This window comes from Chelmon rostratus, chromosome 15, assembly GCF_017976325.1.
Source record: "Chelmon rostratus isolate fCheRos1 chromosome 15, fCheRos1.pri, whole genome shotgun sequence".
Lineage (NCBI taxonomy): Eukaryota > Metazoa > Chordata > Actinopteri > Chaetodontiformes > Chaetodontidae > Chelmon > Chelmon rostratus.
In genome coordinates, this window is record NC_055672.1 from 827,501 (window position 1) to 853,080 (window position 25,580).

Here is a 25,580-nt window from a genome sequence, read left to right on the forward strand (position 1 = left end):
TGATCTGACGAAGCTCGTCTCTGTTGCAGGTCGTGAGTCGCTGTTATCAGCTGTTGACGTCAGTGTTCCAGGCGCCGCCCGCCGTGGCCGTCCCGTTCATCCGGGCGCTCGCACCGCCGCTGGTCCGATTCCTCCAGGTACTGCACTGCACCTGGACTCAGAGTCCGCTTCAGGCTTCATCACCTGCAGTTTGTGTTTCTGCAACGAGACATCAGACCTGAAACTAACAAATAACGTGTTTATTCCTCAGAAGGTGGAGAGGAGTCGTCCTCAGAGTCCAGAGGAGCTGCTGAGCGTCCTGGAGGGGGTCCGAGCCATGGAGGCCGTGGTCCAGGCTGCGGACGAGTCACAGCGTGAGTCCGGGACGGGACCGAGGACCAGTAGAGTCTCAGCAGTGAGGCTGAACGCAGCGATTTATGATGATTGGACAACTTGTTACCAAGTCCTGTCCTTTTTCCTGCTAAGCCCCGCCCCTTGTGAACTTCATTGGTTAACGGCGGCCATGTTTGCCCCCCCCCCCCCCCCCCCCGCTCAGTTTTAATAGAAATGTGGATCTCAGTCCCACGAAGTCAAAATCCAGTCAGAGTCTCTTCATATTAATGGTGGACTGTTGTGGTCCACGAGGCTTTCGGTGGGACAGGTGAGGCTTCGGGTCTTAGTCACAGCGCCACCATCTGGACGAGCGGACGGCACTCGCACATCATTTCCAGTTATTGAGCCAAAAAAAAAAATCTTTGGGAAAAGTTCAGTGAAGTAACTTATTTACAGTTTAAATACAGTTTTGAGGTACTTGTACTGTGCCTGAGTATGTCTGTGTAGTACTTCAGGGTAGAGTCTAGAATATAAATCAACTGATAAATGATGATGTATTATTATTATTATTATTACTGACGTCACGTTTTCTGACCCTCAGGTCCTCAGCTGGCGGCCATCTTGTTGCCCCTCCTCATCTCCTTCCTCCTGGATGAAAACGCTCTGGCCTCGGCCCCCGCGGCGTCCCGGTCTCTCCATGAGGCGGCGCTCAAGGACCTGATGCGTCTCAGCCCCCAGCACTCAGCCGTCTTCAGGTACCGCGCGTTACACCGTTAGCGTTTAGCATCAAGAGCTAATCATCCGGACCACGTCAGTCCTGTTTGAGTCTCTGCACTGATCAGTTTGACAGCTCATCTTCATCACCTCACCGTGATGAATCTGTATGTAAATCTGTATTTGGAGTCGTGGGTCAGGATGGATTCTGTGTCTCTGCCTCCTTCAGGTCTCTCATCGCGTCGTCTCCTCACCTGAAGTCTCGCCTGGAAGCCGCCGTCAAAGGAAACCAGGAGAGCCTGAATGCTAAAGCTAGCAGCGCTAACGCCGCCGGCCGCAGTGCCGCCAAGTCCTCCCCCAGCATCACGCTGAAAACCAACTTCCTGTAAGATGGCTCACCGTGGCGGCGCGTTACGGTGCTTTCACTGTCCCCTCGGACAAATGGACCCTCTGTCGTCTGAGAATCTGAACGGTAGCATGAAGAACAAATCAAGCGGTGAGACGGACACGCCGCCACGTTGGAAGAAAGTTTTATTGTGACATCACTTCCTCTTTCATGAATTCTGGCTGAATGTTTAACGTTCAGGGCGACAATCTGTGGCGTCATCATGGCGGATCCAACATGGCGGTGTGTTCCTCTGATCCAGTTCTGATGGTTTAAACTACTTCCTGTTCTGCTCCAGATTCCGTCTCCACAGAAAGTCTCAGCTGTCACTTCGTCTCCGTGGTACTACGCCATCAGTCAGATTAGAACGAACCATCAACTCGTTTTCATCCGCGGCCTCACGTTTAGTCCGCTCTCGCCAATTCTCCGTGCTCGATCATCAGAGACCGACGCGTCTGCCTCGCTCTAAACTCTGATGTGTCGCCATGGCAACAGATGTTTGAAGCTTGAAGTAAAAACTACGACGTCGGTTGAAGAAAGGGTCTGACGGCAGCGTCCAGCCCTGTCGTTGTTGCTCCTCACGGCAGTAGTCCCGCCCATGGCACTGATTGGCTAATCGTTAGCCCGCCGCGGCGCTCATTGGATCGCCTGTTTTGTCACACGAGAAACGCCGTTTGATGAATCAGGTCAGAAGGTTTGCAGCCAAACACGTGAAACATGAGATTCAGCTGCCGAAGAAAACTGACCGGCAGTGCTTCCAGTTACTGAGTGTCCCTGAACGCAGCATAAAGGCTGATTTGAGGACATGTTGAACGAGTTTGTTCTTCTTCTCTGATGTTAATGGACGTTAACCAGAGCCGATCATCATCATCAGTGATTGATTATCAGCTGATTGTTTCAGCTCTGCAGTGAGATGAAGTGACAGCTGACGGAGGATTTGTTGAACCATCAGCAGTGATCAGAGATATTGATGATTTATTGATAAGAGGAGGAAATCGAAGCAGAATGGTTGTTTCCTGTTTCTCCAGATGTTCATTAACTGGTAAAAACAGCTGCTTCGGTTCTACCAGTGGACAGCTTTCGGCTGCGCTGAGATCAGCTGCGACGGCTTCACGTTTCACATCAGAAACACGTGTACAAACAGGAAGCTGCAGCAGCCCTGACCGTCTGTGACGATCAGTCCAAACGTCTCCATCCAGAATCAGACGAGAACACGAACGAGCTCAAGTTCAACCGATGTTTTTATAGAACAGAGGAGAGAAGCTGAAGATGCTGCGTTTTCATTAACACACACACACACACACACACACACACACACACACACACACACAGGGCATTACATTTCAACTGAAGGATTAACTTTTAATTAGTAAATAAGAAGAAGACGTTATAGAATATAATTAATATTCTAAGTATAGAAGTCAATTTGGAAAAAGTCAAAATCTTTCGTCCACCTGTTCAAAATGTTTAAAGAGAAACTAGTCGTTAGTCACAGTATTCTTTTACAAGCGTAAAGTGTCACAGAGTGTTTTTAGATGCTTAAAGGAAGTAATAAATAACATGACCTCGACATGTGACACGTTGTCATGGCGGCGCAGCACCAGACACCGAGGAGCCGAGGACGCGCTGCTGCGAGTCAGATTTTTTTCTGTTGATTTAAATAAACTAAAAGTAAAAAGTTCAGTTTAATTATCAGAACAGACTTTGGTCTCGACACCTGTGCAGTACCTGCAGTGGACGACCAATCACAGGGAAGCATTCTGAGGCTTCTCTGAGACCTTGACTCCACCCGCCTGGGCTGTGCAGGTACAGCAGCGCTCACAGCGTCTGTGCTGTTTGATCAGGTCTGTCAGGGAGAGGAAACGTTCACTCTGAGGCTTTTATTTTGAAGTCATCTTCGTCATCTTCGTGTCGAGTCTGCGGTATAATAAGCTCTGTGTTCATTTTAACAATGAACAGAGGTCAAAGGTCACGAGGACTCGTCTTCCTCTGACCCTTCAGTGAATGTCAGTGATGGAGAGGAGCTCGGAAAATGAATGAGATTTTTTAGTAAAGCGATGATTTGTTGGGTTTAATCTTGTCAAATAAAAACACGAGCTGATGACTCTTTGATTGTAATCAGTTACGGTGGCCTGGAAGGGACAAGTGTCTTCAGCACTTCAGCTGAACAGCAGTACAGCGTCACGACGTGGCGACCACCACGTCACAACATCCACCACGTCATGTCCAAGCAGACAGGAAGCGGAAAGAATGATTTTAAAGGACTTTTATTTTCTGCGAATGTGAATGTTCATATCAGAGAAGAATAAAAACATTTCTAACAGACAAAAACACTAAAGATTTACCTGCAATAAGTGTATGAGCCAGGTGAGCTGTGTGCTTCTCTCTGCCACACACACACACACACACACACACACACACACACCTGCTGTGTGGGAGCTCACCTGGCGGCTGCTCTGTGACCTGTACAGGTGTGACCTGAATGAATGAGGTAACATGTTGTTTTCTAACAGCGGTGAGTGAATAAAACCTGTTTTTCTTCAAACTCAGTTTCCAGTTTTCTTTATTCGTCTTCATCGCGTGAACGAACCCCCCCGACGTGTGACGAGATGAAGGTTTACGTGTTTTTCTCTGCAGTTTTCAGGTAGAGACGTTTCTAGAGTTTCATCCTTTGAACCAGGTGAGCGGTCACAGTAATGCTGGCAGCTCTGCGGGGGGCGCTAACACGCCGCTGTTCAGCAGGTACCATGGTTACCACGCACACCATCTTAGTTTAGCATGTTAGCATGCTAACATTTATTAATTGGCAGCTGAGTCTGATGTCATAAGTCATCAGTTCTGAAGGTGTTTGATCGGAAACTAAAGTGTCGGACACATTCTCATGTTGACCTCATGGTGGCGCTAGATGAAGAGTCAGAGGATCAATGAGGTTATTATCGTTCATCCTGAGGGAACATGAACGTCTGAACATTTCATCACAATCATCCAGCAGTTGATATGATCTATTAAAAATGACATGTGTCAACCTCATGGTGGCGCTAGAGGGAAGGTCAGAGGATCACCAGCCAGGAGGGTTCATCCTCTGGGGATCACATCACGTTAACAATCCATCCAGTGTTTGTTGAGATACTTCAGTGTGGATCACAGCGACAGATGACGTCATCGTCCACGGAGCTGCGGCGACCGTGAGGCTGAAAACCTCGCAAGAAAAATCAATAAACACTGAATTTATTGTGATTTTCAGGTCATGTTTTTTTTTTTTTATTTTTTTACAAACTATTTCACATACAAAATAACCTGACTTAATGATTTTCTGATCTGTTTGCAAGTTTTATTACCTGAAGAAAAAACGGCTTTAATTCATGAAGATTAAAAAATAAAGAAATAATTTCATGTCACAAAATGAGCAGACCTTAAACCGAACCACTGCTCGACATGTTAGGATCTTATCTGATGGTGAAATGTGAGTCCGGTCTGCAGCCTTCAGATAAATGTATAGGAAGAAAAGTCCAACATTTTGCTGTTTAATGCAGTGGAGGAAAACCAGAAATACTCAGGTGAGCTAATTAAAGAAGAGTTCAAATGACAGACAGACTGCTGCGCTCTCGATTAGAAATATAATTAGAAAAATATGTGACAAGTACAAAAAATATACAAACACTTTCAAATATATGTCCCAGCTGACTTCCTCCGTGTTGTTTGTATTGTGAAACTCTGAAAAACTTTGTCTCTGAGCCGTGAGAACGTGTTGCAGCGCCCCCTGGCGTCAGCTGCGTCGCCTCCGGATGCTGCCTTCAAGCACTATCGTAAAATCCTCTATTTTCAAGATGAATCGTGATGAAGTAATTTTGATTTTGTAACAAATAAAATGAAGGCTGTTTCCAGGGCTAACAACAGATGCATATTATACTCCACTGTCATAACATATCAGTGTTATCCTATCACAAAAAAGTGAACAAAGCCCATAAAAGGTGCAACATCTGTATAACATTATGGATTACAGTTCATGCGGTAAAGATCATAATACATGAAGGTGAATAAATGCCTGATTTGCCTTGTGTAATTCATCAACCAGTAGGAAACACTGGTCCTGATACTTACACGTTTTTTTTAATTGATTTAACTGAAACTACTTCCATAGAAATGTTTTGCTATTTGTGTTAAAACCAAATTTAGTCTGACGTATATGAACCCCAACCCTATAAAAATACTTCGTTTATTGTAGAAAAGTAATTTTTTATTTTCACTAGACTGCAAAAAGTTATTTATTAGTTTGTTAACTACATTTTTCGTACTTGATATTATTTGACCAACTTTGCTATTAATTTTCACACCATTCACACAACACAGCACAAGCATATATTTATACAAATGACTGGTACAATACACACGCACAATAATAACTCAATACGATAAAACCAGAAGGAAAAAATAGAAAAAGAATTCATGTCAAATAATGAACGTCTCGTATTTCCGAGCTCAGAGGCAGCGTGTGAACGCGGCAGTGGCAGTCGGCTCAGCTCTCCATTTCAGTCCGGTCTGTTCGGTTTATCGCCTCGCCGTCCACTCTGACCTTTTTAGACCCGTTCCGAAGAAATGGGAACGCCTTGATTTAACTCCCGGCATCGGCGACAGACGCAGCTCTTCACCCTTCAGTCGGACCTAGAAGAAACTGTTCCAAACCTCTGCTGATCGTCTCTGTGCCGAAAAGAAAAAACGGTGAGTGGCTCACCCCGCAGGTAAAAGCGAGCCCGGGTCGGTGTCGCTTGTCGTTGGTGTCCGCAGCTGTGCTGCGGCCTTTCGGCTCTCCCGGAACTCGAGTACCGCGGTTCGCGTTTGGATTCCGAGGCCGCGGATACAGTTAGCTGACTGAGTGGGCATTAACGCTACTCTTGAAATACGTAAACCTTGGAAACGTTTGTGTTTGTACACATGGCAGTTTAGTAGCGAGGGTTTCCTGTTGGTTACAAATGCGGTTTTATCACAGAAACCCGAGGACGCTGCCGTCTTTGCTAACGTTAACGCTTGTAGTAGCTAGCGTGGTGCTAGCCGGCTAACAGTGGCCGGGTTTCGTGGCTTGTAATTAATTTCTGTGCTGGGTAACAAACTAACACGTAACCTCGTCTAACACTGTTGGGATCCTGGTTATATGTGTATGATATTTTCTGTGAGTTTCCGTTTGTTTTACAGGCCTGACAACATCGCAGTTGCTAATCAGCGTCAGGTTAGCAAGCCTTCTCTAAGTGAAGCTAACCGCTAATGCTCAGAAACTGGCAGCAACTCTATGTAAGTTGGCCATAAAAGCCGTGTACCCGTCTGGGCAGCTAGCTAGAAGCCTAGTAACGTATCCCTGCTATATCCTCTTACGTTGATGTGTGTCTGATGAAATAATCAGGCTCCTTGTGACCCGGCTAGATGATGAAACTTGGGGTCACACAGCTAGCTTTGTCAGCTATGGCTGATCGTGTAATTTAACTCGTAGCAGCTCCGTTTGTGGTCGACTTTCTGACGTTGTACAAGTTTGAAGTCACAAACAAAGAGTTTGTTCACGGAGAGCAGAAGAGCACGGAAAAACCATCACGAGTACCAGAGGATTTACACAACGGCTGCAACTTATTTCTTCTTCTTACTCTTGAATAATGTCCAACTTTATTAAATTAACCAAACAGTAAGTCGGGCCCACCCGTCAGCTGTACTGGAGCTTTCTATCATGTCACACGATCCTCCTCCGTCTCCCGGATGTAGGTCAAACGTAGACGTTAAGATTTGTGGTTTTATCTGAGAACTTTAAGGACTTCTTGTCCACGCGGGCTTGAAAGTATAACTTTGTCTTATAACATCTGTCTATACGTTTCTATACTGTCACGTGATGTTAATTTAGTGTTAATTAGTCTGAGCAATCCATGAAGAGATTGAATTTACAGTCGACCTGTGACTGATGAGTTAATCAGCCACACATTTGTCTCCTGATGTGAGGGTTAATCATGGAGCTGAACATTTGATTAATCAAATAAAGCAGATTTGTAATAATCAGTGTTTGGGTCAGCAGGTTCGTTTGTCAGCGTCTGTTTATCTGAAGACGGCACTTTTTTAGGAATTTAACGTGCATTTTCACTGTTTTCTCTATAATCCTTTTGATGAATTGAAGTTAAATCAGCAGGTGATGCCTAATGCATGTAGTTGTTAGTTGCAGGCCTTGTTAATTAAGTAAAGCTCGTCCCATTGTAGTGTTTGTAGGAATTCAGACTGGATCTCTGTCGCGTGGAGATGTCACACAGTAAAGCTGGTGGATCAGATCGGTGCGTTCTGATCCACCACAGACATCAGGTGTTGTTGATCATGTGAATGATCCATATTAAAGTATCCTCATCATAAGATTCAGGTACATTAATTTAGTGAAGGAGGCAGCTGACTCTATTGTAGAGCCACAGGAAGACGTGTCCGGATGCCATCTAACTCTAAAACGATCCCAAAGACTTTCACATATAATACAGAGTTTGTGTTCGGGGTAAAGGGCTCTGTTGTTGCATTAGGACTTGGTTAGAGGTGTTGGCTTCAGTATCAGGAGAGAGAAACATCTGTGATGGCGCCCTGATTCAGACAGTGGAAACCTCAGCTCACACTTTGTTTGTACTTTCATTACTGTAATAATTTCTCTCCATCACGTGAAGCGTTGACTGAACATAAACATCCTGAATCAAACGGCATCAACAGACAAATGTTGGCCTTTAGCGGTTTTCTAGCTCAGCTGCATGAATCTGCGAGGTGTGTGTCTGAACTCAGTTTCCGGATCGTGTCTGTGCTGCCGGTGGTGCTCGAGGCTCGTTGTGATTGAATCGGTGTGTTTCAGGAGCCTCGGTGTTGTGAAGTGACCCCATTGTTCCCTTAAATCAGCACTGAACCGACTTGAAAGGGCTGAGGAGGAGACTCAGAACGTGGACTCGGGACACTGTGAGGGGTTCAGGGGACTCTGACTGTGGTGTCTCAGCCTCTCACAGTCCTGCTGAGCTCGCCCTGGGCCTGAGGGGGGGGCAGGGAGAGCAGGTCAGGACGCTCTCTGGCAAGTTGTGATGATTAATCTGGTGATAAGAGGATCTGTCCTGCACAGCCTGTTTCTACTCAGTCAGACAGACAGTCAGTCAGTCAGACAGTCAGACAGACAGACAGACAGACAGACAGACAGACAGACCGGTTGGCATCAAATTAGGCTCTAATCAACTTAGCCCGGACCCATCGGACTCCCGGGATGCTGTGCTGCAGGGCCATGCTGTGCTGCAGGGCCCCCCCCCCCCCCCCCCCGTACTGTGGAGAGTCAGGACAAATGTGAGCAGCGAGGCCCTTTGACAACACCCCCACCTGGATATGAACACGTGTAGAGCTGCGCCAGGTAGTCGCGGCGGTTCATCCTGCAGCCAATCACTTCAGTCAGCAGGAACCACGAACCAGCAGAACCAAACTGGGTCCAGGTTCTCTAACGTGAAGACTTTCCTGTGTCGTAGATCCTGAATTACCTTAAACTGAATATCTTTGGGTTTTAAACTGTTGGTCTGACAAAACAAGACATTTAATGACATCACCTTGGCCTCTACGGGACTTTGATGATGGTTTCTAGACCAGAACAAATCAATCAACACGATGATCAGATGTTTGATGATGAAAGTAACAGTTAGCCTGAATCAGGTGAATGGTATCTGGATCATAGCAGCTGATTACAGATATTAAAAAACATTCCTGTTATCTCTGTCCTCCCAGCATTGTGACTGGATGTTGATATGCAGATCAGCCGGTGGGGGGGGGGCTCACGAGACAGACGCAGACAGCTGAAGGCATCTCGAGGCTGCGTTTCAGTAGCATTGCTAATTTAGCGAGACGTATATCAGATTTTTGGTGCTAATATAGATATGTTGGAGATCGAAGAAATCTGGTAATTGTCCATTAATATTAAACTAAAACACATAGAACAGAGAGAAACTCGTCACCGGTGCTGCTGAGAACAGCAGCTAGCTGACGAGCCTTTTCCAGCTGCTGAGCACTCAGAGGCAGATGTGAGGACGCTGTGAACTTGGAGTTAAAATGATTGAAACAGACTGAAGCAGGTCTGATGTTTCTCTTCTGTAGTTTTAATGTCACCTGAGAAGGCCAGGCGTGGTGTCGGAGGGACGCTTTTCTGCATGTATCCCACAGATGCTGCACACACACTGAGGATCGTCGGCCTCATCTGGACTCTGACCTTGTTTTTAGCTCCCTGAATCCTCCTGACCTGCCAGTTGCGTGTTATGTCAAGAGTTTATGCAACTTTTAACACAAGTTTCTTTTGAGATCTCAACCAAATGTGACCTTATTGCTTCTGTTATTATCTGTGTCGTAGAAACAGCAATGTTAACCCTGGAAACGAAGGACAGTCAGATGTCAGGCATCATTTATTTGGGCGACCTGCCAAACCACATTCCCCTCGCCCAGATAGATTTTTTTTTAACATTGATTTCTTTTTCGCTGACAGTGCATTATTCACTGTACCTGGTCTGGTTCCCCGTCTGAGTGCCGGTCTGTTATCACCTTCACTGAAAGCTCGTCACGCTCGTTATCCTCCTGCCTCTGACTGTCACCTGAACACCAGCTTTTCACACCGAGGTGCTTCACATTTGCACGTCGGCTGATTCCAGTCGACTGGAAGTTCTGAACGCCGCCTGACTGTCAGACCGAAGGCGGCGAGTAAAAGCTGCGAGCTAACCGATTAGCCGCAGCTCTGCTTGAAGGGAAAACCACATCAGAGTTCAGTCCCTGTGGAGCTCGTTTGTCTGTGACGACAACATGGAGCTAAATTAGCTCGTCAGAGCCTGAACTTCCTCACGCACGCACACGCACGCACACACACACACAAAAACAAAAACTAAACCGCAGCGTGTGTGTGTGTGTGTGTGTGTGTGTGTGTGTGTGTGTGTGTGTGTGTGTGTGTGTGTGTGTGTGTGTGTGTGTGTGTGTGTGTGTGTGTGTGTGTGTGTGTGTGTGTGTGTGTGTGTGTGTGTGTGTGTGTGTGTGTGTGTGTGTGTGTGTGTGTGTGTGTGCGTGCGCGCGCGTGGCGGCACTGAGGAGGTTTCACAGTCACAGAAAATGATTACAGGTTGTAATCTTCTCCAGCTCGTTCTGGTCTGTACTTTTCTTCTGCTCAGCGTGCTTTGAACTAAACGAGCCCCCCCGATGCTCTCTAATTAGGCGTACGTCTCTCCGTGCGAGCAACGTAAAGTCTACCTGGAAAGCTCTGGCACCTGGCCTGTCACCCAGGGATTATGCACCCCCCCTTTACAGATGAGATGGGATGCAGTTGTGCAGGAACTGTTCCATGCCAAATGTTTTTAGGTCGTTGGTTTGGGGGGGTGAAAACACATTAAACATAAGACGCTCAGTATTAAACCTAAACCACCAAGATCCTGCAGAGCTGAACGGGCGCAGAGCTTCCACACACTCACTGACTCTGCTTCCCTGTGCTGTAAGGACAGGGAAACAGTCTTGTTGACGGCGGTGTCGCTGAGTGAGTGCAGCACGTGTTTGTGTGTCGAGTCAGAGAGATGCTGGACTTGTTGTCCGTAGACCTCAATGAATTGTGGGTATTTAATTGTGGGCTTGATGCAACTTTACCAAGTTGGAACTGGATCCAAAAAGCAGCTGTGGTCATCCAGGAATTATCCACTGCCCTGAATACACAATGATTAAGTGATAACTTCATTTAAATTCTTGTTTTAATGCGGTCGTGAAGTTGTGATGTCAGTTATTTAAATGTGACCTTCACTTCTTCCCGTGTTCTGTTTGCAGGTGAAGAGACTACATGTCCCAGAAACCCCTGTGAGAGTAAGACTTCCTCCTCGTCTGTCCTTCCTCTCTCCCTCCGTCCGGTTGGTTGGATGAGTCCCAAACAGCGACAGAACTTTGAGCAGTGATTGGGCGCTGAGCCAGAGCAGGCAGCCAACAGGGAGCCAGGTGAGAGGTCAGGTGATGCAGGTGTCAGATCATTTGAAATACCTGCGGTCCCGTGTTTGTTCTCCACCGTTCATCAGGAGCTTTGTGTTGTTAGACCTCATGAACCAAATATCTGCAGCTCAGATCTGGGCAGGTGGAGAGCATGAACTCAAAAGTGAGGTGAGAGGTCACCTGGAAGGCTTTCTGGCAGCGTGAAGCTGTTTTCTAGTAGCTGAACCTGCTTGTCAGCTTATCCCAGCTCAGGTCGTCAGGTAGGAAGGACCAGGACACGTGACTCTGATTTCTAATGCACTCACCTGTTTGTGGGGATATTTTATCTGGCCTTTCACTGAGTCCATGTGAGTTTTAGTCTAATTTAGCAATTTTTATTCAACAGAAACTCAACAGGGCACTGCTGTTTTAGTTCAATAAAGCAGTGTTTGTCTGTTTTTTCATGGAATAAAGACTCATCTTCATCACAGTTTGTCAATGCATCAGCAGGAACAGGCGTTGTTTTCTAAAATGAAATCATTTATTGAGGCTATAATGCATTAAACATCCACACGTAGCAAAAGCGCTGCACACTCTGTGTTTCCCAGCACACAGAGGGTATATTAGTCATTTAAATAACTGGAAACACGTACTGCTGCTGAGCTTTGTGCACGCTCTGTATGCTTCTGTCCCTTTAGGCTAGCCATCATGGCCGACGTGGACCCGGACACCCTGCTGGAGTGGCTGCAGATGGGTCAGGGCGACGAGCGCGACATGCAGCTCATCGCTCTGGAGCAGCTCTGCATGCTGCTGCTCATGTCCGACAACGTGGACCGCTGCTTCGAGACGTGAGTTTTCAGTTTTTGATCGCTCAGCCGGCGCTCTGAAGGACGCGCTGACCGTCTCTCTCCTCCTCATGTCTCCGCTCCAGTTGTCCTCCTCGGACGTTCCTCCCGGCCCTCTGTAAGATCTTCCTGGACGAGAGTGCCCCAGATAACGTGCTGGAGGTCACGGCCAGAGCCATCACCTACTACCTGGACGTGTCCGCGGAGTGCACCCGGAGGATCGTGGGAGTGGACGGGGCCATCAAGGCGCTGTGCAACCGGCTGGTGGTGGTGGAGCTCAACAACAGGACCAGCAGGGACCTGGCGGAGCAGTGTGTCAAGGTAGGAGGACAAAAGGAGGCTCACGATAAGAATAAATGATATTTTCTGTAGATTATAATATTTAATTCCAGACTAGCAAACTACTGGTCTGAGACTTCTTCCATTTAACTGTAGAATCACACTTAAGTCTGAGAGTAAAGGGTTTCTGCAGTGTTTTCTGGGCTTCAGGACCAAAAACACTCTGCAGTAGAACAGGAGAAGGTGCTGAGGTGTTCAGGTTCAGGTTCAGGTGAGAGGACACATGACTCAGTCCAGTCTGAAGATCAGTGAGGTTGAATGTTCACCACGATGCAGGAGGTTCTTACAGCTGTGGGAAGTTCTCTGTCATGTTATCCTCCGTCTCATCGATCGCCAGGTAACCGTGGAAACAGCGCTCAGTGTCGTCATTTCAGTCTCAGGTGAAAGGTTGATTCCATGCAGAACTTCCTCTTCCTGGTGACGGCATTTTCATCTCGTCATCGTGTCGCTCGAGGCTTCGTCGTCGGGGTCTCACGGCTGAGCTGCGTTCGGTTCAGTGAAACCTCGTCAGAGTCTCGTTTGTCTGCAGTGTTTCTGTCTGTTTTCATCCTGGGGAGGCAGGTAGCAGGAGGTTAACTGAGCCCCGACATGACGATGGTAACTGATCAGAGATCAGCTCCTGGTTTTGGAGCGGAGCCGCAGCGCAGGCAGGAGCCCACAGCCAGACGTTTATTAATACACATCACAGGACAGTGGAGTTCTCTGTTCAGGCTCCAGTCTGTTTGTGTCTCGTGTCTCAGGACTGATCTGAAAGATGCTGTTTCTCCATCACTTCTTCTATTTTTATGTTGTCAGGTGCTGTTTGATCTCGTGTTATTTTCATTTTTCCAACGTTTGCTCACTAATGGTCGATGTGAAATATGAACACTGTATATTTTCTCTTCTTTGTGTCTTTGAGGACGTGAGCGTTCGTCCATTTCAAACTTTCTTGTTAATTCAAGGAACTGTGACACAGCATGAGCCTGTTCTTCTTAGCAGTTAGCAGTTAGCGGTTAGCATTAGCATTAGCTAATGGTAGCATCTGTACTGGCCACTACCTGGAGCATCTCTGGGTCAGTTGAACGTGGCAGTGCTGTTTGGATTGTGTAGGAGCAGTGTGAACTGGGGGGGTGACTCTGGGACGCCGGAGTTCACCGCCTAGCCTCCTGGAGGTGTAGTGGGACTAAGTAGGCGAAACACCGTTGAAGGGAGGTATCCACCTGATGACCCCCAGAGACGTGTTAGGAATCACTGCTCTTTGGCAGGTATAGAGGCAGATTAGAGCTCCAAGGTTCTTCACTGAGAGTGAATCCTCTTTTTGAGCACAAGGATCTTCTGTTTAAATTAACTTACTCTTTTACTTCATGTTGAGCTTCTTCAGGTTTGACATGTGACTCGGAGGCACAGAAAGGTGGAGATCAGTCATCACGTGTTTGTGTTCCAGGTGCTGGAGCTGATCTGTACCAGGGAGTCTGGCGCCGTGTTCGAGGCTGGCGGTCTGAACTGTGTGCTGAGCTTCATCAGAGACAGCGGTCACCTGGTGCATAAAGACACTCTGCACTCGGCCATGGCCGTGGTGTCCCGGCTCTGCAGCAAGATGGAGCCTCAGGACTCGTCTCTGGAGACCTGCGTCGAGTCTCTGTCCAGCCTCCTCAAACACGAAGACCACCAGGTAACCACGACGCCGACCGTTTGTTTTTCAGCGGCTGGTTTCTCAGTAGAAGTAACCACTTCCCGCCCCCCAGGTGTCAGACGGCGCTCTGCGCTGCTTCGCCTCGTTGGCCGACAGGTTCACTCGCCGCGGCGTGGACCCCGCCCCTTTAGCCAAACACGGCCTGACGGAGGAGCTGCTGTCCCGCATGGCAGCCGCCGGCGGCGCGGCGTCGGGCCCCGCCTCTTCCTGTAAACCCGGCCGGACCTCGACCGGCGCCGCCCCCTCGGCCCCGGACTCTAAACTGAGCAACCAGGTGTCGACCATCGTCAGCCTGCTGTCCACTCTGTGCCGGGGCTCGCCGCTCGTCACACATGTAAGTCGCTCTGGAAGAATCGTGCAGATTTTAAACGTTTCTTTAGATTTGACAGACGCTCGACATCTGATACGATCTCCTCCACCTTCAGGACCTGTTGCGTTCGGCGCTGCCCGACTCGATGGAGTCCGCTCTGGGAGGGGACGAGCGCTGCGTGCTGGACACCATGCGGCTGGTGGACCTCCTGCTGGTGCTTCTGTTTGAGGGACGAAAGGCGCTGCCCAAATCCACGGCGGGGTCGACGGGTCGGATCCCCGGCCTGCGACGCCTGGACAGTTCGGGGGAGAGGTCGCACCGACAGCTCATCGACTGTATCCGCAGCAAAGACACGGACGCTCTGATCGACGCCATCGACACCGGAGGTCAGACTGAGAACACCTGAGCCCGCAGAGGCCGCTTCCTCAGTGTTCGTCTTGTGTTCAGTGACACTAACCCCCCCCCGCCTTCTGTTGCAGCTTTTGAGGTGAACTTCATGGACGACGTTGGACAGACGCTGCTCAACTGGGCTTCGGCTTTTGGCACACAGGAAATGGTAAAAAAAAAGTTTAACTTCCACTTTAAACCACACGAGCTGCTTGGATTTAGAGCTAATGTGAAATAATCTGCAGACCCCCAGAGGATGAATCAGAGCTGAATCCTGTCCAACATTTCAGTTCATGGTCTGTGAAACTAAAAACTCTGCTCATGTTGGGATTGATGCTAACACTCAGGTCGGCTTTTTTTGTGCACTAACTGGAATTAATCCGTAGGAGTGAAATGTTCCAGATTATTCTGCTGTGTCGTGTTGATTCTCGTTTCCTGGCTGTGGTTTGAGTTCGACCCGCCTCGTGTGTGTTGTTGGTGTTCCAGGTGGAGTTTCTGTGTGAGAGAGGGGCAGATGTCAACAGAGGTCAGAGGTCATCCTCGCTACACTACGCTGCCTGCTTTGGACGGCCACAAGTAGCCAAGGTAACACACAGAAGACGTCCAGAGAGTAAATCCAGCATCTGATTCTGTGAAACGTCAGTCGAAGTTCAGCTCCAAACATTTTCTCGTGTGTGTGTGTGTGTGTGTGTGTGTGTGTGTGTGTGTGTGTGTGTGTGTGTGTGTGTGTGTGTGTGTGTGTGTGTGTGTGTGTGTGTGTGTGTGTGTGTGTGTGTGTGTGTGTGTGTGTGTGTGTGTGTAGACTCTGCTGCGTCATGGAGCAAACCCTGACCTAAGAGACGAGGACGGGAAAACTCCTCTGGACAAGGCCAGGGAGAGAGGACACAACGAGGTGGTGGCCATACTGCAGTCGCCTGGTTAGTAGTAACTCACCTGTGAGTGCAATCCGACCAGTTTCCTGCAGGCTGTCAGTCAAAACCTAAATACTCTGAGAAATGGATTGAAAGCAAAATGAAATGCAGTCCAGTGCAACACTGACCCTCTTTAAAGGATAACTTTTTACCACCTGGACCTTATTTGTAGCATTAAATACGCCCATTTACTCCCCCAGACAACTTTGGTGGCATTTGTAGTCGTTTTGAAGAAATTAGCCCCAGAGGAGCGGCGCGTCGGCTAGTTTAGCTGTAGTTTGGCACAGCTGTGGTTCGTTATTGCGTATTCGTAGCCGACCGCTGCAGAGTCAGCCGTGTCGTGGCCGGCTGCTCGCAGCGCCCGGCGTTCGGTAATGACATCATCCACGTCAGAGGTAGTTGCCTAGAGACGCAGGATGTTGATAACATGCCACCACGGGCTCAGAGGGGAATAGCACCAGCATATCATAACTAAATATTGGAATATGAACGAGTTTCTGCAGATTATGTGTTATATAGAGGCTGCGCATGGATGCCCCGAGTACTCGCATTATACGGATATACGCGCCGCTCCTCTGGGGCTAATTTCTTCAAAACGACTCCAAATGCCACCAAAGTTGTCTGCGGGAGTAAATGGGCGTATTTAATGCTAGAAATAAGGTCCAGGTTGTAAGAAACAAAGTTATCCTTTAACACAAAATGAATGACTGCTTCTGTCCCTTTCAAGTCCAGAATCGATGCAGTTGGCAGGTTTACGTCTCATCAGACGTTGTCAGTTAAAGTGATGGTGTGAATCAGACAAGTGTTGACTTTTATCCGGTCATTGTTGATCAGAAGCCGACGTGTGTGTGTCTGCAGCTGAAGATCGTTGTAGATGTGCAGTATTTACACCTGAATGTGCTGTAATTTGTCAGTTAGCGTTCATCAGTCTGTGCTGTCAGTGTGACGATCTGCTGCTGCAGAGGATTGTGGGTTAGAATAGAAGAAGAAGATGCAGTTGGACGTCCTGCAGGTTTTGACAGGCTGTGTACTGAGACACACTGAATGTCTCTCTGGTAATGAATAGTATTGGAGTGTAAGTAGTGGGACACTGTTGTTGTTGCTCTTCTTCTTCTTTTCGTCTTCTCCTCCTCCTCCTTCTCATTATGGTATTATTTAGAGGGAGGGAGTGTTGTCAGTCGTGTTTGTCCCTCTTGAACTCTTAATGAGGCGTCATTAGTCTCGTTTTCTGTCAGCAGCTCACGGGGTTTCACACCTAATTTTCCTCTTTTTCAATAAGAAACCTCTTCCTCGTGGCTCCTTGTCACTCTGAAAATACAATCTGACATTATGCAGATCAGAACTGTGGGGGGGGCTGCTCGCTCAGCACCTGTGAGCTAACACAAACCCGCGTGTGTTGCAGGAGACTGGATGTGTCCGGTGAACAAGGGCGACGACAAGAAGAAGAAAGACGTGAACAAGGAGGAGGAGGAGGGCAGCGAGCCCAAAGGAGACCCGGAGATGGCCCCCATCTACCTGAGGAGGCTTCTGCCTGTTTTTGCACAAACCTTTCAGCAAACCATGCTGCCTTCTATTAGGTAACCTGGTCCAGACTGTGATGAGCTGGAAAAACTGAACTATCCCTTTTTAAATCAGAGTAAAATCACCTCCTTCCACACAGTCAGAGTGGAAAGAGGAAGTGTTTCTGTTTGAGTGTGATGAAGACTCCTGACATGACAGCTGGACGTGTTCTTGTTGTGTGATTAGGAAAGCCAGTCTGGCTCTGATCAGGAAGATGGTTCACTACAGCAGTGAAGTCCTGCTGAAGGAGGTGTGTGACAGTGAGACGGGACACAACCTTCCCACAGTGCTGGTGGAGATCACTGCTACTGTCCTGGACCAGGAGGTACGCACGCACGCACGCACGCACGCACGCACGCACGCACGCACGCACACTTCACACACCTCACACACCTCACACACCTCACACACCTCAGACACCTCAGACTGACTGCACCCTCAGGCTCAGTCAGTCAGCAGTTTTTATTTCGAGCTGTTGTCACGGCGACAGACGGTGTGAAACAGTGAAATGTTTGCGTTTCAGGACGACGACGACGGTCACCTCCTGGCTCTGCAGATCATCAGAGACCTCGTGGACAAAGGTGGAGACGTTTTCCTCGACCAGCTGGCTCGACTGGGCGTCATCAACAAGGTGTCCACTCTGGCTGGACCGGCGTCTGATGACGAGAACGAGGACGAAGCCAAGCCTGAGAAGGTGTGTGTGTGTGTGTGTGTGTGTGTGTGTGTGTGTGTGTGTGTGTGTGTGTGTGTGTGTGTGTGTGTGTGTGTGTGTGTGTGTGTGTGTGTGTGTGTGTGTGTGTGTGTGTGTGTGTGTGTGGGCTGTTTGAGGGTTCAGACCTGGTTTAGAGTTGGTTAGAATGAGTTAAGGCTGTCGTGATGGTTGAGGTGGGGGTGAGAGGCCGGGGAGTGCGTTACGTCACTGAGTGTCCTCACACGTTGGTACGAACTACAGATGGCTGATGAGTTTCTGATTTTCTCTAACTTTCATGTGGTTTGAGGACTGTCCCTCGTTTTCAACCTGTGTGGGTGTGACGAGGCTCATCAGGTGCTGTAGTGTCTCTGCAGTGTCCTCAGTGGTTCAGCTGAAGTGAGATTTGAGACGACATGCTGTCAAATTTTAAAAGGAAAAATTCTGAATGCACAAAATCAAAACCGCAGAAACTAAATAAAAATAGTTTTTCATGCTTTAGTCGAGTCTACAATCGTTTTGAAGAATAATTAAAAACAGTCTGGAAATCATCCTGACATGCTGACTAAAAACCAGTTTCAGTCACATGTTGAAATAGTTTTGGAGACGTTTCAGTCGGATGAGAAAAGGCTCAAACAGACAGTTTCTGTTCATTTTGGTTTTTTGGTGAGTTTGTGTTTGGAAAGTTGTTTGCATTTACTTTTTATTCATGTGTTAGAAATATTGTGAGAACATGTGACTGATTACCTGCACTGTTCCTCCCTGTTTGCAGGAGGAGGAGGTGCAGGAGGACGCGAGGGAGGTCCAGCAGGGGAAGCCGTACCACTGGAAGGACTGGTCCATCATCAGAGGGAGGGACTGTCTCTACATCTGGTCGGACGCCGCTGCGCTCGAGCTCTCGAACGGCTCCAACGGCTGGTTCAGGTTCATCCTGGACGGGAAGCTGGCCACCATGTACTCCAGTGGAAGTCCGGAGGGGGGGTCGGACAGCTCCGGTACTGAAAACACGCGCAGTGAAATCATTCATCTCAGGTTCTCTTTGGTTTTCTTCCTCTGACCGAGCTCCTCTGTCCTCCCTCTCCTCCTCTCTTTTCCTGTCCCCCCCCCCCCCCACCCCCACCCTCGTTCAGAGTCTCGCAGCGAGTTCCTGGAGAAGCTGCAGCGGGCGAGGAGTCAGGTGAAACCAGTGACGGCCAGTCAGCCCATCCTGTCCAGTGTGGGTCCCACTAAGCTGACGGTGGGAAACTGGTCTCTGACCTGCCTGAAGGACGGAGAGATCGCCATCCACAACTCGGACGGGCAGCAGGCCACCATCCTGAAGGAGGACCTGCCCGGCTTCGTCTTTGAGTCCAACAGAGGAACCAAACACTCCTTCACAGCGGAGACCTCACTGGGTGCGTCTCGGCTGTTCCCAGCAGCTTCCTGCAGCATCACGATCACAACACATCAACAGAAAGTCAAAAAACTGTGAAAGTCTAAAGAATTCACACCAGCAGCAGATTTATGACACAACAGATACAGCAAAGAGAGAGAGCTTTACTCACTGAGCAACAGTAACAGGCAGGATCAGGAGAGAAATCCAGGAGAGAAACAGATAAAATCCTGCCAGCGAGGCGCCGACTCACCTGTGATTTAAACAAAACATCAGAACATGTTCACCGGTCAGAACGGCAGCTGGATCAGCTGGTCATCAGCTGGTCATCAGCTGACAGGACGACGTAAAAGAGATTTAATTACCAATGGGCCGAGACACAGGACGCCAGCCGTCAGCGGCTCCAGTTAAAACCAGTTTCAGATGGTCCAGCGTGTCCCTGCAGTCCATTCAAAACACACTGCTCATCATGACTCAGCAAGTTATACCAGAACTGGTGATCTGGATTAATTGTGTGTCTGTGTGTGTCTGTGTGTGTGTGTGCGCGTGTGCGTGTGCGTGCGCAGGCTCAGAGTTTGTGACGGGCTGGACGGGGAAGCGAGGCAGGAAGCTGAAGTCGAAGCTGGAGAAGACGAAGCAGAAGGTGAAGAGCATGGCGAGGGAGCTGTACGACGATCACTTCAAGGCCGTGGAGAGCATGCCCAGAGGAGTGGTGGTCACCCTGAGGAACATCTCCACGCAGCTGGAGTCGGCCTGGGAGCTTCACACCAACCGACAGGTACGTGAACACACAAACTGCTGCTGAATGGATGAATCCAGGATTTGATCATTTTGACCCGTGAGCTGATTCGTCTCTGCTGTTCTGTGTGTGAACAGTGCATTGAAGGAGAAAACACGTGGAGGGACCTGATGAAAACTGCTCTGGAGAACCTGATCGTAGTTCTGAAGGACGAGAACACGATTTCTCCGTACGAGATGTGTAGCAGCGGCCTGGTCCAGGCTCTGTTCACGGTCCTCAACAATGTGAGCGTTCCTTTCACTGCCGTTATCAAACATCCGGTCCATCACGTCCTCACCTGTAAACACGGCCCAGCTCTTTGTAGAGATGTGAGAGTCACTGAGACGCTCTTCTGTCTGTCTCTGTGTGCAGAGTGTGGAACTGGACCTGAAACATGATTGTAAGCCTTTAATGGAGAGGATCAATGTCTTTAAGGCGGCTTTCAGCGAGAACGAAGACGACGAAAGGTAACCACGACAACCGCCATCCCATCACACAGGTGTTAAAGTACTCTGTAGCTCCTCCCTCTTCACTCAGCAATTGGTCAGTTGTGTGGAGGTGAAGAAGCCGGCGGGGCTCAGATCAGTCATGTGACACATCAAAGTCCTGGTCGAGCAAACTGAGCGTGCTCGCTGAAAGGTGCAGCGAGGCTGAGAGCTGTCAGTCGAAACACCTGTGTGAGTGTGAAGGTGAGGTGGCTTTAACGCAGTACTGCGAGTACTGTCACCTGAACATTGTTTGTGTGTGTTTGCAGCCGACCAGCTGTTGCCTTAATCCGTAAACTGATAGCTGTCCTGGAGTCCATAGAACGTCTACCTCTGCACCTGTACGACACTCCAGGGTCGTCATACAACCTGCAGGTGAGTCGCGGTGTTTCTCAGTCCAGCCTGGTCTCGACGTCCCCTGGAGGACAAACCTAACGGAGCGCGTTTGTGCTTCGCAGATCTTGACGAGGAGGTTGCGGTTCCGTCTGGAACGAGCGCCGGGCGAGACGGCTCTGATCGACCGGACGGGCCGCATGTTGAAGATGGAACCACTCGCCACAGTGGAGTCTCTGGAGCAGTACCTGCTGAAGATGGTGAGGACACACTGAATACACATCTGTGTAGCTGTGATAGAAACATGTCAGAGAGATCGAAGGCACCGCCTCCACGCGTTCCACCTCCCCTCCTCCTCTTTGTCCCCCAGGTGGCGAAGCAGTGGTACGACTTCGAGCGCTCGTCCTTCGTCTTCGTGAGAAAACTGAGGGAGGGGCAGACCTTCACGTTCAGACACCAACATGACTTTGATGAGAATGGAATCATCTACTGGGTGGGAACCAACGCAAAGTGAGTAAAGCAGCTTCAGACAGACTGTGTTTATTATTATTTATTACTCTGGTTTGTTTCAGGAAAACTGAAAAAAGATTAAAGACTTTTAACGGCGTCACCTTATTTTGAATTTCTTTTATTTTGAAATCACTGTGTGTGTTTGAACTGAAGACGTAAATGTCACATCCTGCAGCAGTTGGCTTTGGGTATTAAACAGGGAATTAATTTAGCAGATTTTTGAATGATTTCGGATGATTTATGATATTATTTTTTATTCCAGGCAATTAAACCTGGTAAATGTCGCATTTTTTTCTCTATTCATAGACTTATTGAATGCCATAGCTAGATTATATATTCTTGTTTTTCTTTAATTCTTTTTATTGTTGCCTTTTTGCATGATTGCACCGTTCTTATTTGCACCTTTCAACACTGTTTTGCACCCCCCCTCCCCCCATCCACACCTCATTTCTACCCCACTCAGGACGGCCTACGAGTGGGTCAATCCTGCTGCCTATGGCCTGGTGGTGGTGACATCATCAGAGGGGCGGAACCTCCCCTACGGGCGGTTGGAGGACATTCTGAGTCGGGATAGCTCCGCCCTCAACTGCCACACTAACGATGACAAGAACGCGTGGTTCGCCGTTGACCTGGGCCTCTGGGTCATTCCCTCAGCGTACACCTTGAGACACGCCAGGTAATAAAACAAACGCACCCTGAGACACAGCAGCCAATAAACACACACCTTAAAACATGCTAACAGGAAAAAATCAAATGATTTAATGTAGCGTTTTCTCTTCCTCCTCCTTCAGGGGTTATGGCCGCTCCGCGTTGAGGAACTGGGTCTTTCAGGTGTCGAAGGACGGCCAGAACTGGACGACTCTCTACACCCACGTAGACGACTGCAGCCTCAATGAACCGGGGTACGATAATCCTCTGAACTGATCAGCTGCACAGTTTGACAGAATTCTCCACTAATCCTACAAATGAGTGAACACGAGAGGCTGATGTGAACCTTCACGCTGACACAAAGTCACGTGACATTAATGAAGCACAGCGGCTGACTGTCATCTAACTGTGTGTGGCAGGTCGACGGCCACGTGGCCTCTGGACCCGTCCAAAGAGGAGAAGCAGGGGTGGAGACACATCCGGATCAAACAGATGGGGAAGAACGCCAGCGGTCAGACTCACTACCTGTCTCTGTCCGGACTCGAGCTGTACGGCACCGTCACCGCCGTCTGCGAGGACCAGCTCGGTAAGGCCGTTGCCCGCTCTGTCAGTGACGTTAGACGGACTGATGTGGGTCCGCGTTTGATAGAAACCCCCCCTCTCTCTGTCTCCCCCCTCAGGTAAAGCTGTGAAGGAGGCGGAGGCGAACCTTCGTCGCCAGCGCCGCCTGTTCCGTTCCCAGGTGATGAAGTACATCGTCCCGGGGGCGCGGGTCGTCCGCGGCATCGACTGGAAGTGGCGCGACCAGGACGGGAACCCGGCCGGGGAGGGCACCGTCACCGGGGAGGCTCACAACGGTAAGATGTGTCCAGAGAGGACGGACGGACTGAAAACTGAGAGCTCACAGGGTCGGGGTCTCGAGAAGCAGCCGAGTGTCGTATTTAACGTGATTTCATGTTTAACAGCTTTTCTCGTCTTCAGGTTTTGTCTGTGGGGGTCCGGCTCCACGTTTCTGCGCTCAGGGTCAGCTGTGGGAAGATATTTGTTCATTTACATGAGCTCACATTCACAAACTCAGGTTCAGCTCTGAGGCTCAGGGTGTACAGACTGAGGGAAAACATCAGTGCTCTGTAATCAGCTTCAAACAGGCCTCAACTCAGCAAGAAGGAAGGGACATGTCTGCATTCACCCTTTCCTCTCTGAACTTTCCTACCTGACCTTTAACGTGACCGTTACGGCTCGGCTTATAATGAGCTAATTAAAAACAACGATAGTGAGACTTAGGCTGAAGCCACAAACAGATGGATTTGACACCTGGTGGCTGTTTGTAAAGCCGTCACAGTGAAAGAAGAGCGTCAGGTAGAAGAAGTCCCTCCCAGGAAACCTCAGACTCACACACACACAGTGAAAGATGCATTCAGGAACAGCCCTGAGTGTAGGTCACCTGTGTTTCAGCAGCACTCAGAGCCACAAACACACCACTGCAGTGTGAAACGTTGTTAGACAGTCTGTGTTGGTCACACGTGGCGTTTACTGTAAGCTGGACATTCTAGTTTCATCTTCATCATAGAAAACTGTCACTAGTTTTATTACCGATGGAGCTTTCCTCTGTCACGGCTTCACCTCGCAGCACCAACATCATCCCTGTAGGCCGGGAGGAGTCTGACATTAAACACCATCAGTCTGACATTCTTTAAGATGTCAGCACAACCACAATCCAAACACACACACACTCCTTCCTCCTCCTCTGCTCCTCTTCCCCCCCGCCTGTTGCTCCTCCTGTTGTGTCCGTGTTTTAATTCAGATCTGATGTTCTGTCAGTCAGCTGAGCGCATGGAGACGCCACCAGCAGCTCTGTTGATGATCATTTCAAGTCATGCACCAGGATTATTGTTGTTTCTCAGTTTGATCTTCGTCTTTGTGGCTTTCACGCTTTGCATTCGCCAGAAATATTTTCTACTGAAGCTTCAATTGTCATTTTCTGTGACTGTGTTTTATAATTTTCTCTCTCATCGCTCCACCTGGACCAAAACCTCCTCATGTAGGATTTAAAGTATAGCAGAAATGAAACGCATCACTCAGACTTCAGGATGTACGGGTGGAGGATCTGTGCCACAGAGTCCGTCTGCGCAGGCAGCAGCACAGTCCTGTCAGACCGAGTTCAGGGCTGAGCTCCTCAAAAACCAGAAGGCACGTTGTGTCACTATGACAACCGGCAGCCGTGCGTCGAGATGTTAGCTGCAGAGTAACTGCATATTAAATATTCTAATACTGGGATTTTTTCCTGTTTTCGTTTAAATCGTTTAAAACTGAAAATTAACGCAAAAGTCAGATTTCTTTGAATGCGGGTGAATCTGCTGCTTTAAAGTCACAGTGAAACTTTACACACTCGGTTATTTCCTTTTTATTTATTCATTCATTCTTTCCACAAAGCTCCATCTTTGTAAAACAGTTTTTCATATAATAAATACATTCACAGACTGAAACACATTATAAATATCCTCAGGATCAATGCTTTGTTCTACACAACGGACCCCCCCCCCCCCCTGTTTAAAAAGGTTCATTCATCACTCATGTGTTTGTGTTTTCAAAACCAATTTTAAAATCATGATTATCAAGATTAGAAATGTGAATAAAAGATAAAATTCTTCATCTTGGTTCTTCATAGTCGTCAGCCAAGATGTACACAGCACTGAGGTTTATTACCCACCTTAGTGTTGGTCGTAGGAGGCCGTGATAATCATCATCCTCTCCTGTAATGTGCTTCACAGAAAATAAAAACCAGCAGGAGCTGAGCTGAGGTTCGATTCCTCTGCTGCATGTCGACCTCTCTGTCTCTGTTCAGCTGCTGAATAATCAGGCTTCATCAGATGTAAAGAGACAGTTTAAAGTACATGAATACAGCAGAGGAGGCTCACCTGAAAGGTGCACCAGGCTGCACCTGTCGGTCACTGTTTGTTAACACAGACGCTTCAGCTGTGGCAATACAGTCACGATACGAAGTTCACCGCCGGCACCCGCTAGTCCAACAGAAAACAAGCCGCTGTGTCGCTCTTCATCCTCATCCTCTCCTTCAGTTCATCAGCAGGTGAAGGATGGAGCGTTATGGAGCGAGTTGTGTCCTCTTCACTGTATTTGTGTCTCTTCTGCACCGTGTCCATCATTTTCGTATCTGTCTTGGATGCGTGTTGCTTACAGTCCGGCACCTGCAGCTACCTTTTTAGAAAATCCAGACCCCCCCGGCGAGCCGTTATTGGCCGGAGGCTTCACGCCTGCTGCGTCATCAGTGATCTGTGTTAGTCTGTACATCCTGCACAGTAAACCATTGAAATGATCTGTCTCTGCAGTACGTCCACATCACTTTAATGAACCAAATTTAAAAACAG

The 25,580-nt window shown here is 48.5% G+C and overlaps 2 protein-coding genes across 5 annotated transcripts in view; both read left to right on the plus strand.

Annotated features, from left to right (window-relative positions):
• The window catches only part of heatr5a (HEAT repeat containing 5a), a 26,316-nt gene extending 22,372 nt beyond the window's left edge, over nt 1-3,944 (plus strand). For all 4 annotated transcript variants that reach the window (XM_041953772.1, XM_041953773.1, XM_041953774.1 and 1 more), the window contains 4 exons: nt 30-137; nt 251-353; nt 914-1,067; nt 1,256-3,944. In XM_041953772.1, the coding sequence (XP_041809706.1) occupies nt 30-137; nt 251-353; nt 914-1,067; nt 1,256-1,415 (525 nt within the window). In that variant the 3' untranslated portion in view covers nt 1,416-3,944. The remainder of the gene's footprint in view (nt 1-29; nt 138-250; nt 354-913; nt 1,068-1,255) is intronic.
• A 1,990-nt stretch (nt 3,945-5,934) lies between these two features.
• The window catches only part of hectd1 (HECT domain containing 1), a 30,178-nt gene continuing 10,532 nt past the window's right edge, over nt 5,935-25,580 (plus strand). Inside the window, exons 1-25 of the mRNA XM_041954128.1 lie at nt 5,935-6,130; nt 11,222-11,386; nt 12,055-12,204; nt 12,288-12,522; nt 13,964-14,191; nt 14,265-14,546; nt 14,638-14,908; nt 15,002-15,078; nt 15,396-15,494; nt 15,712-15,826; nt 17,223-17,397; nt 17,567-17,705; nt 17,904-18,074; nt 18,841-19,063; nt 19,199-19,462; nt 20,007-20,218; nt 20,317-20,463; nt 20,591-20,685; nt 20,973-21,078; nt 21,162-21,296; nt 21,407-21,546; nt 22,010-22,222; nt 22,338-22,448; nt 22,614-22,780; nt 22,875-23,051. Coding sequence (XP_041810062.1) covers nt 12,065-12,204; nt 12,288-12,522; nt 13,964-14,191; nt 14,265-14,546; nt 14,638-14,908; nt 15,002-15,078; nt 15,396-15,494; nt 15,712-15,826; nt 17,223-17,397; nt 17,567-17,705; nt 17,904-18,074; nt 18,841-19,063; nt 19,199-19,462; nt 20,007-20,218; nt 20,317-20,463; nt 20,591-20,685; nt 20,973-21,078; nt 21,162-21,296; nt 21,407-21,546; nt 22,010-22,222; nt 22,338-22,448; nt 22,614-22,780; nt 22,875-23,051 — 3,922 coding nt within the window. The 5' untranslated portion in view covers nt 5,935-6,130; nt 11,222-11,386; nt 12,055-12,064. The remainder of the gene's footprint in view (nt 6,131-11,221; nt 11,387-12,054; nt 12,205-12,287; nt 12,523-13,963; nt 14,192-14,264; nt 14,547-14,637; nt 14,909-15,001; nt 15,079-15,395; nt 15,495-15,711; nt 15,827-17,222; nt 17,398-17,566; nt 17,706-17,903; nt 18,075-18,840; nt 19,064-19,198; nt 19,463-20,006; nt 20,219-20,316; nt 20,464-20,590; nt 20,686-20,972; nt 21,079-21,161; nt 21,297-21,406; nt 21,547-22,009; nt 22,223-22,337; nt 22,449-22,613; nt 22,781-22,874; nt 23,052-25,580) is intronic.